We start from the raw sequence: 11,541 nt of genomic DNA, 5'->3' as shown, positions 1-11,541 counted from the left end.
ATGGAGGCCATTTTCCAAGCAAGTTTCTCAGAACCTGAACCCCCTTCATCAAAGGGTAACACAATAATTCTCACATGCGAGTCTGATAGCTATCTGCAGGTAAGATTCAATTAGTTTGATATTAGAAGTTTAGAGTGACCAATAAAGAACTCCACATCCATACTTTGTGATGTCGTTATCAATTCTCCGGTGTCATGACGCACATCCTATAAAATTCCCCCAGATATGGACAGTACGGGAGCTTTCTTTCCCCATAAAGGTCATGTTCCTGTCAGAATATGCGTCACTGGAATCTTCATGTTTCCTCATTACGCTTTCACAAGTGATTCATTTCACCTCCGTCAGACACCGCCCCTGTGTACTCAAATCTAGGCTTATCTGTCCTCTGCGATTCTAGCAGAAGAACATCTTTGATCTGTGTCATTCCACTTATCTCAACAGATGTATTTGAATTCCATTCCAATCGATTCAAACTCCATTCCTATTTCATCAGCCTATCTAAGCCCAGGTGCATCTGTGAATCTTTCATTCAGACATGTATAACCTTTTAAAGTACCTTCTACTAATGTAGTCAGTAGAACCTGTCAAGTGCAGTACAGCCAGTACAGTAAAAGCCTACAGATTGAACTGAACTGGGAGTACATAGGAAAGAAGGAGAATGAGCCCTGGACTTTCACTCAAGGAAACCGAAGGAGTTTAGTTTCAGACTGTGAATAACCGAAGGTTTTCAGTTTCAAACTGTGAATACTCATGCGGGATCCAGGCCAGAATCTTGGTTTAAATAGTAATTGTTTTAAACATGTGTTTGAGCTTGCCTAAAGTGCGGGATTTGCACTTTTGGGACTATCGTGTTGGTTCCGTTGTGGGATGCAAACTCAATTCATCACAACTGAAGCATGATTTGAACCCAGGTAGGTCTGTGTGGAAGAGATGTTACTGTATGTGTGCCTGAGAGGGGGAAATAGTTGCACAGGTTAGCAGCCAGAGACGCAGGAGGACTACCCCCTCCTGTATGGGCTGGATCACCTTTCACCTAATTCTGCTTGGCTTTGTCCTGCCGGCCACTGGCTCTAACTGTAGCTGTGGTTCTGGCTCTCCCTGGCTGGCTGGCTGGCTGAGAGGGCAGAGTGGGGTGGTTACCCAGGGCAGTGGGGACGCTGGGGAGGCGGTCGGCTGTCCAGCTGTAGACAGCTAGGTAGGGCCAGCCAGGGTGTGTGTGTGAGAGAGAGAGAGGCTGGGGTTGGAAAGTCAATGATTTAATAGCAGCTCCTGACAGTAGTTTTCCATTTAAAATTGTGACTCAGTGAAACTCTCAGAGTAACTGTTGACTGTTTGATTTTCTGTTAGGCCTGTACATCTCATTACTTCACAATCTAATTGTGAAACATCAGCATTGTGGCACACACCTGGGCGGCTCCCGAGGACTGTGAGCTCTCGTTCTCCGTGGCCAACGTGAGTAAGACATTTAAACGTGTTAACCCTCACAAGGCTGCCGGCATCCCGTCCCGCATCCTCAGAGCATGCTCAGGCCAGCTAGCTGGCGTGTTTACGGACATATTCAATCTCTCCCTATCCCAGTCTGTCCCCACTTTCTTCAAGATGTCCACCATTGTTCCTGTCCCCAAGAAGGCGTAGGTAATTGAACAAAATTACTATCGCCCCGTAGCACTCACTTCTGTCATCGTGAAGTGCTTTGAGAGGCTAGTTAAGGATCATATCACCTCCACCTTATCCGACACCCTAGACCCACTGCCACAGTGGAGAAGGAGAAAAGCTTCAAGTTCTTCAGAGTACATACCACTGACAATCTGAAGTGTTCCATCTACATACAGTGTGGTGAAGAAGGCGCAACAGCTCCTCTTCAACCACAGGAGGCTGAAGAAATTTGGCTTGGCCCCTAAGAACCTCACAAACTTTTACAGATGCACAATTGAGAGCATCCTGTCAAGGCAACTGCACCGTCCACAACAGCAGAGCTCTCCAGAGCGTGGTGCGGTCTGCTCAACGCATAACCGGGGACCCACTGCCAGCCCTCCAGGACATCTACAGCACTCTGTGTCACAGGAAGTCCAAGAAAATCATCAAGGATGTCAGCCACCCGAGCCACGGCCTGTTTAGGTCAGTACAGGTGTATCACAGTTGTGACGAGAGACTGAAAAACAACTTCTATCTCAGGTCTATCAAACTGTTAATTAGCCATTACTAGCCGGCCTCCCATCAGTATCATGTCCTGAACTTAGTTGCCGTCACTAGCCGGCTACCGCTTGGTTACTCAACCCTGCACCTTAGAGGCTGCTGCCCTATGTACATTGACATGGAGCACTGGTCATTTTAATGATAGAACACTGGTCACTTTACATACTGTTTTACCATTACATATGTATATCCTGTATTCCAGTCAAGGCCATGCTATTCAACTATTGCTGTACATATACTATCTACGTATTCTTCAGATATACTACATATTCTATCCACATACTGTCCATAATGTATATACAATTCAATTCAATTTCAATTCAAGGGCTTTATTGGCATGGGAAACATGCCAAAGCAAGTGAGGTAGACAACATACAAAGTGAATATATAAGGTGAAAAACAACAAAAATGAACAGTAAACATTACACATACAAAAGTTTCAAAACAGTAAAGACATTACAAATGTCATATTATATATATATATACACAATGTACAAATAGTTAAAGGACACAAGATAAAATAAATAAACATAAATATGGGTTGTATTTACAATGGTGTTTGTTCTTCACTTTATACATCCCATCACATACTTTTATATGTGTGTGTGTGTGTGTGTGTGTGTGTGTGTGTGTGTGTACCTGCTCGTTGAACATCTCATTTATATAGTATATACAGTGCATTCTGAGAATATTCTGACCCCTTGACCATTTTACAGCCAAGACAACACAGGAGTGTCTTCGGGTCAAGTCTCTGAATGTCCTTGAGTGGCCCAACCAGAACCCGAACTTGAACCCGATCAGACATCACTGGAGAGACCTGAAAATAGCTGTGCAGCGACGCTCCCCATCCAGCCTAGTTAGTACCGAGTATAGGATCTGAATACTTATGTAAATTTAATATTTCTGTGTTTTATTTCTAATACATTTGAAAAAAAATCTGAACTTGTTTTTGCTTTGTCATTATGGGGTACTGTGTTTAGATTGATGAGAATCATTTTTATCCGTTTTGGAATAAGGCTGAAACGTAACAAAATGTTGAAAAAGTCAAGGAGTTTGAATGCGCTGTATGTACTCCGGACTCCAACATTACTCATCCTAATATTTATATATTTCTTAATTCCATTATTTTACTTTTAGATTTGTGGTTATTGTTTTGTTAGATATTACTGCACTGTTGGAGCTAGGAACACAAACATTTTGCTACACCCGCAATAGCATAAATATCTGTATGCAACCAATGCAATTTTATTTGATATGATTTTGATGTCTGACAGTATCGTTCACTGTGATTATGTCCACTGTGATGATGCCCTGTTCCCTATCTATAGGTTGTACAATGGAAACCCTGTGGGCCAGCAATTTGGACCCAAATGCAACCGTAGTGACAGGATTGGCTGTGGAATATACACTGAGTGTACAAAACATTGTTACTCAGTGTACTGTGATACCATCGAGGCAGCGTTGACCAGTCTTTTTCACTAAGAGGAGAGTTGCTCCGAGCTTTTGGCCATATTCCACGAATCAATAAATGTGGGCTTAACTTCAGATAAGTGATGCATTCGTGTGTGTGTGTGTGTGTGTGTGTGTGTGTGTGTGTGTGTGTGTGTGTGTGTGTGTGTGTGTGTGTGTGTGTGTGTGTGTCTCAGTCTCTCTAGTGCCAACATCTGTAACCTGGATTATTTGAATCTCTCTGTATTATAGATGACGGTGGTCTGATCTCCGTACCCAAAACTAAACACAGCCCAGGATGTTACTCTTAACTTTCCTAAACACTGCTGGGAAACTGACAGAGACAACAGGAAACATCCATCCTGACCCCTGCTACTCTTTCACCTTGGCACACAAACGCACACATGCATGCAGAAAAATTCCAGCAAACAACATCACTAATTAACACAGTTTTATGGTAAACCAACAAGGTCTTCTGGAGTCAAGAAGCTAGGGCAAGGAGGGGGAGTCATAATCGGGGTGAAACGTATTCCCAAATCCCCATCCTTGTAACCACTTCCAGTAACTGAACTTCTTCCGAAATCCCCGTCCCTGTAACCACTTCCAGTAACTGAACTTCTTCCGAAATCCCCATCCCTGTAACCACTTCCAGTAACTGAACTTCTTCCGAAATCCCCGTCCCTGTAACCACTTCCAGTAACTGAACTTCTTCCGAAATCCCCATCCCTGTAACCACTTCCAGTAACTGAACTTCTTCCGAAATCCCCATCCCTGTAACCACTTCCAGTAACAGACCTCTTCCAAATCCCCATCCCTGTAACCACTTCTAGTAACTGAACTCTTCCCAAATCCCCATCCCTGTAACCACTTCAAGTAACAGACCCTCTTCCCAAATCCCCATCCCTGTAACCACTTCCAGTAACAGAACTCTTCCCAAATCCCCATCCCTGTAACCACTTCTAGTAAAACCCTCTTCCCAAAGCCCCATCCCTGTAACCACAACCAGTAACAGACCTCTTCCCAAATCCCCATCCTGTAACCACAACCAGTAACAGACCCTTCTTCCCAAAATCCCCATCCTGTAACCACAACCAGTAACAGACCCTCTTCCCAAATCCCCATCCCCTGTAACCACTTCTAGTAACAGACCCTCTTCCCAAATCCCCATCTCTGTAACCACAACCAGTAACAGACCCTCTTCCCAAATCCCCATCCCTGTAACCACTTCTAGTAACAGACCCTCTTCCCAAATCCCCATCCCTGTAACCACTTCTAGTAACAGACCCTCTTCCCAAATCCCAGTCCCTGTAAACACTTCTAGTAACAGACCCTCTTCCCAAACCCCCGTCCCTGTAACCACAACCTGTAACAGACCTTCTTCCCAAATATCCATCCTGTGACCACAACCAGTAACAGACCCTCTTCCCAAATCCCCATCCCTGTAACCACTTCAAGTAACAGACCCTCTTCCCAAATCCCCATCCCTGTAACCACTTCTAGTAACAGACCCTCTTCCCAAATCCCCATCCCTGTAACCACTTCTAGTAACAGACCCTCTTCCCAAATCCCCATCCCTGTAACCACTTCTAGTAACAGACCCTCTTCCCAAATCCCCATCCCTGTAACCACTTCTAGTAACAGACCCTCTTCCCAAATCCCCATCCCTGTAACCACTTCTAGTAACAGACCCTCTTCCCAAATCCCCATCCCCTGTAACCACTTCTAGTAACAGACCCTCTTCCCAAATCCCCATCCCCTGTAACCACTTCTAGTAACAGACCCTCTTCCCAAATCCCCATCCATGTAACCCCTTCTAGTAACAGACCCTCTTCCCAAATCCCCATCCCCTGTAACCACTTCTAGTAACAGACCCTCTTCCCAAATCCCCATCCCTGTAACCACAACCAGTAACAGACCCTCTTCCCAAATCCCCATCCCTGTAACCACTTCTCGTAACAGACCCTCTTCCCAAATCCCCATCCCTGTAACCACTTCTAGTAACAGACCCTCTTCCCAAATACTCATCCCTCCAACCACTCCTAGTAACAGACCCTCTTCCCAAATCCCAGTCCCTGTAAACACTTCTAGTAACAGACCCTCTTCCCAAACCCCCGTCCCTGTAACCACAACCAGTAACAGACCCTCTTCCCAAATACTCATCCCTGCAACCACTTCTAGTAACACACCCTCTTCTCAAATCCCCATCCCTGTAACCACTTCTAGTAACAGACCCTCTTCCCAAATCCCTGTCCCTGTAACCACTTCAAGTAACAGACCCTCTTCCCAAATCCCCATCCCTGCAACCACTTCTAGTAACAGACCCTCTTCCCAAATCCCCATCCCTGTAACCACTTCTCGTAACAGACCCTCTTCCCAAATCCCCATCCCTGTAACCACTTCTAGTAACAGACCCTCTTCCCAAATCCCCATCCCTGTAACAACTTCTAGTAACAGACCCTCCGCCCAAATCCCCATCCCTGTAACAACTTCTAGTAACAGACCCTCTTCCCAAATCCCCATCCCTGTAACCACTTCTAGTAACAGACCCCCTTCCCAAATCCCCAGCCCTGTAACCACTTCTAGTAACAGACTCTCTTCCCAAATCCCCATCCCTGTAACCACTTCTAGTAACAGACCCTCTTCCTAAATCCCCAGCCCTGTAACCACTTCTCGTAACAGACCCTTTTCCCAAATCCTAGTCCCTGTAAACACTTCTAGTAACAGACCCTCTTCCCAAATCCCCATCCCTGTAACCACTTCCCTATATTTAATTTTTGAGTGCTGGTTATGTTTTTCATATGTCAGTCCTCTGGTGGCTGTGTACGCTTTTCCACAACCCATTTATAAAAAGGAAGTGAGGGAATGACAGAGGACACTGTTCTGTATTTGTCTTTACCGTGTCGGTGACTTTACTGTGCCTGGTGGCTGTCCATCCATCCAGTCGTCCTCCTCCATGTCCCACTCTGCCTGGAGGTCCAGTCTCACTTCCTCCATGTCTCACTCTACCTGGAGGTCCAGTCTCACTTCCTCCATGTCCCACTCTGCCTGGGGGTCCAGTCTCACTTCCTCCATGTCCCACTCTGCCTGGAGGTCCAGTCATCCTTCTCCACATACCGCTCTGCCTGGAGGTCTAGTCTCACCTCCTCCGCCAGGGAGTGCATCTTGATGGCTGGGAAGATTCCCACCGATGCTACCGGGTCCACCACCTAGATAACCAATGGGACCACCACCAGGACCACTACTGAGACCTCTACCGGGATAACCAATGAGACCACCACCAGGACCACTAACGGGATAACTACCGGGATAACCAATGGGACCACTACTGAGACCACTACCGGGATAACCAACGAGACCACCACCAGGACCTCCACCGGGATAACTACCGGGATAACCAATGGGACCACTACTGAGACCACTACCGGGATAACCAACGAGACCACCACCAGGACCTCCACCGGGATAACTACCGGGATAACCAACGAGACCACTACTGAGACCACTACCAGGATAACCACCAGGGCCTGTACTGAGACCTCTACCGGGATAACCAACGAGACCACCACCAGGGCCAGTACTGAGACCTCTACCGGGATAACCAACGAGACCACCACCAGGACCACTACCGGGATAACTACTGGGATAACCAACGAAACCACCACCAGGACCAGTACTGAGACCTCTACCGGGATAACCAACGAGACCACTACTGAGACCTCTGCCGGGATAACCAATGAGAACACCAACAGGACCACTACTGAGACCACTACAGGGATAACCAACAAGACCACTACTGAGACCTCTGCCGGGATAACCAACGAGGCCACCACCAGGAACACTACTGAGACCTCTACTGGGATCTCTACCGGGATAACCAACGGGACCACTACTGAGACCTCTACCAGGATAACCAATGAGAACACCAACAGGACCACTACTGAGACCACTACCGGGATAACCAACATGACCACTACTGAGACCTCTACTGGGATAACCAACGAGACCAGGACCAGTACTGAGATCCCTACCGGGATAACCAACTGGACCACTACTGAGACCACTACCGGGATAACCAACAAGACCACTACTGAGACCACTACCGGGATAACCAATGGGACCACCTCTGAGACCACTACCGGGATAACCAACGAGACCACTACTGAGACAACTACCAGGATAACCACCAGGGCCAGTACTGAGACCTCTACCGGGATAACCAATGAGACCTCCGCCAGGACCAGTACTGAGACCTCTACCGGGATAACCAATGAGACCATCACCAGGACCACTACCGGGTTAACCAACGAGACCACCACCAGGACCTCTACTGGGATAACCAACAAGACCCCCACCAGGGCCAGTACTGAGACCTCTACCGGGATAACCAACGGGACCACCACCAGGACCAGTACTGAGACGTCTTCCGGGATAACCAACAGGATCACTACTAAGACCACTACCGGGATAACCAACAGGACCACAACTGAGACCTCTATTGGGATAACCAACAGGACCACTACTGAGACCACTACCGGGATAACCAACAGGACCACTACTGAGACCACTACCGGGATAACCAACAGGACCACTGCTGAGACCACTACCGGGATAACCAACAGGACCACTACTGAGACCACTACCGGGATAACCAACAGGACCACTGCTGAGACCACTAATGAGACCTCTACCGGGATGACCAACGGGACCACTACTGTGACCTCTACCGGGATAACCAACGGGACCACAACTGAGACCACTACCAGGATAACCAACAGGACCACTACTGAGACCACTACTGAGACCTCTACCGGGTTAACCAACAGGACCACTACTGAGACCTCTACCGGGATAACCAATGGGACCACTACTGAGACCTCTACCGGGATAACCAACGGGACCACTACTGAGACCACTACTGAGACCTCTACCGGGATAACCAACGGGACCACTACTGAGACCACTACTGAGACCTCTACCGAGATAACCAACGGGACCACTACTGAGACTACTACTGAGACCTCTACCGGGATAACCAACGGGACCACTACTGAGACCACTACTGAGACCTCTATTGGGATAACCAACAGGACCACTACTGAGACCACTACCGGGATAACCAACGAGACCACTACTGAGACCACTACCGGGATAACCAACAGGACCACTGCTGAGACCACTACCGGGATAACCAACAGGACCACTACTGAGACCACTACCGGGATAACCAACAGGACCACTGCTGAGACCACTACTGAGACCTCTACTGGGATGACCAACGGGACCACTACTGAGACCTCTACCGGGATAACCAACGGGACCACTACTGAGACCACTACCAGGATAACCAACAGGACCACTACTGAGACCTCTACCGGGATAACCAACGGGACCACTACTGAGACCTCTACTGGGATAACCAACGGGACCACTACTGAGACCTCTACCGGGATAACCAACGGGACCACTACTGAGACCACTACTGAGACCACTACCAGGATAACCAACGGGACCACTACTGAGACCACTACTGAGACCTCTACCGGGATAACCAACGGGACCACTACTGAGACCACTACTGAGACCTCTACCGGGATAACCAACGGGACCACTACTGAGACCACTACCGGGATAACCAACAGGACCACAACTGAGACCTCTACCGGGATAACCAACGGGACCACTACTGAGACCTCTATTGGGATAACCAACAGGACCACAACTGAGACCTCTATTGGGATAACCAACAGGACCACTACTGAGACCTCTATTGGGATAACCAACAGGACCACAACTGAGACCTCTATTGGGATAACCAACAGGACCACTACTGAGACCACTACCGGGATAACCAACAGGACCACTGCTGAGACCACTACTGAGACCTCTACCGGGATAACCAACGGGACCACTACTGAGACCTCTACCGGGATAACCAACGGGACCACTACTGAGACCACTACCGGGATAACCAACGGGACCACTACTGAGACCTCTACCGGGATAACCAACGGGACCACTTCTGAGACCACTACTGAGACCACTACCGGGATCACCAATGAGACCACTCCTGAGAGTTCTACCGGGATATCCAACGGGACCACTACTGAGACCACTACCGGGATCACCAACAGGAACACCACCAGGACCTCCACCGGGATAACCAACGGGATCAATACCGGGACCACTACCGGGATAACTACCGGGGTAACCAACAGGACCACTTCTGAGACCACTCTCCGGGATAACCAACGGGACCACTACTGAGACAACTACCGGGATAACCAACGAGACCACTACTGAGACCTCTACTGGGATAACCAACAGGACCACTACTGAGACCTCTACTGGGATAACCAACAGGACCACTACTGAGACCACGACCGGGATAACCAATGGGACCACTACTGAGACCACCACCGGGATAACCAACAAGACCACTACTGAGACCTCTACCGGGATAAGCAACGAGACCACTACTGAGACCTCTACCGGGATAACCAACGGGACCACCACCAGGACCTCCACCGGGATAACCAACCATTATTATTATTAATAATTACACACACACACATTGCGTGATGGTGATGTGTTCAATCACATCTCATAACATCTCCAGTCGAGACGACTGAAACTGACACCACCATCAGTCAATAGTAAAGGTAGACTGAGGTCATAAAAGAGCGTTGCTGGTTAAAGACAAATTAACTCTGGGCTCTGCTTTCCTGGACTGAAAGCTGGCAGGGGCACGGAAGGATGGAGCCAGCCAAGACCTGGCAGCTCAACAGGTTGTAAAAATACAATAAGGGGAGTAATGGGACTCCAAGGAATCTTTTACTCCGTCTCATGTGGCCGGAGGTTTTCGCAGCTGGGGTGCTCGGCATTGTTTGTGTGTGGGTCCTGAAGGTGGCCATTTTGTTTAGTTCTTTTTTTTCACACTTCAGGAGCAACTGAGTAGAGAAGCCCTCACCAGCATGGTGAGTAGAGTAGAGTAGAGAAGCCCTCACCAGCATGGTGAGTAGAGTAGAGTAGAGTAGAGTAGAGTAGAGTAGAGTAGAGAAGCCCTCACCAGCATGGTGAGTAGAGTAGAGTAGAGTAGAGTAGAGTAGAGTAGAGTAGAGTAGAGTAGCCATCACCAGCATGGTGAGTAGAGTAGACATCACCAGCATGGTGAGTAGAGTAGAGTAGCCATCACCAACATGGTGAGTAGAGTAGAGTAGATTAGCCCTCACCAGCATGGTGAGTAGAGTTGCCGTTACCTGCATGGTGAGTAGAGTAGATTAGCGCTCACCAGCATGGTGAGTAGAGTAGAGTAGCCCTCACCAGCATGGTGAGTAGAGTAGATTAGCCCTCACCAGCATGGTGAGTAGAGTAGAGTAGATTAGCCCTCACCAGCATGGTGAGTAGAGTTGCCGTTACCTGCATGGTGAGTAGAGTAGATTAGCGCTCACCAGCATGGTGAGTAGAGTAGAGTAGCCCTCACCAGCATGGTGAGTAGAGTAGATTAGCCCTCACCAGCATGGTGAGTAGAGTAGAGTAGCCATCACCAGCATGGTGAGTAGAGTAGTAGCCATCACCAGCATGGTGAGTAGAGTAGCCATCACCAGCAGTAGCCATCACCAGCATGGTGAGTAGAGTAGAGTAGCCATCACCAGCATGGTGAGTAGAGTAGTAGCCATCACCAGCATGGTGAGTAGAGTAGAGTAGCCATCACCAGCATGGTGAGTAGAGTAGAGTAGCCATCACCAGCATGGTGAGTAGAGTAGAGTAGCCATCACCAGCATGGTGAGTAGAGTAGAGTAGCCATCACCAGCATGGTGAGCCATCACCAGAGTAGTAGCCATCACCAGCATGGTGAGTAGTAGCCATCACCAGCATAGAGTAGCCATCACCAGCATG

At 48.3% G+C, this 11,541-nt stretch overlaps 1 protein-coding gene across 1 annotated transcript; it reads left to right on the top strand.

The window, feature by feature from the left end:
- LOC127912985 (uncharacterized) lies at positions 1 to 9,909 on the top strand. The gene is made up of 4 exons (XM_052484189.1): positions 1 to 99; positions 1,489 to 1,631; positions 1,972 to 2,118; positions 6,879 to 9,909. Exons 1-4 carry the CDS (start codon positions 1 to 3, stop codon positions 9,907 to 9,909), a joined length of 3,420 nt encoding a protein of 1,139 aa, XP_052340149.1.
- Positions 9,910 to 11,541: the final 1,632 nt, after the last annotated feature.

Source organism: Oncorhynchus keta, chromosome 28 (genome assembly GCF_023373465.1).
Source record: "Oncorhynchus keta strain PuntledgeMale-10-30-2019 chromosome 28, Oket_V2, whole genome shotgun sequence".
In the NCBI taxonomy this organism is placed as follows: Eukaryota; Metazoa; Chordata; class Actinopteri; order Salmoniformes; family Salmonidae; genus Oncorhynchus; species Oncorhynchus keta.
The sequence above is the reverse complement of the archived record's forward strand: the minus strand, read 5'-3'. Positions and strand labels throughout refer to the sequence as shown.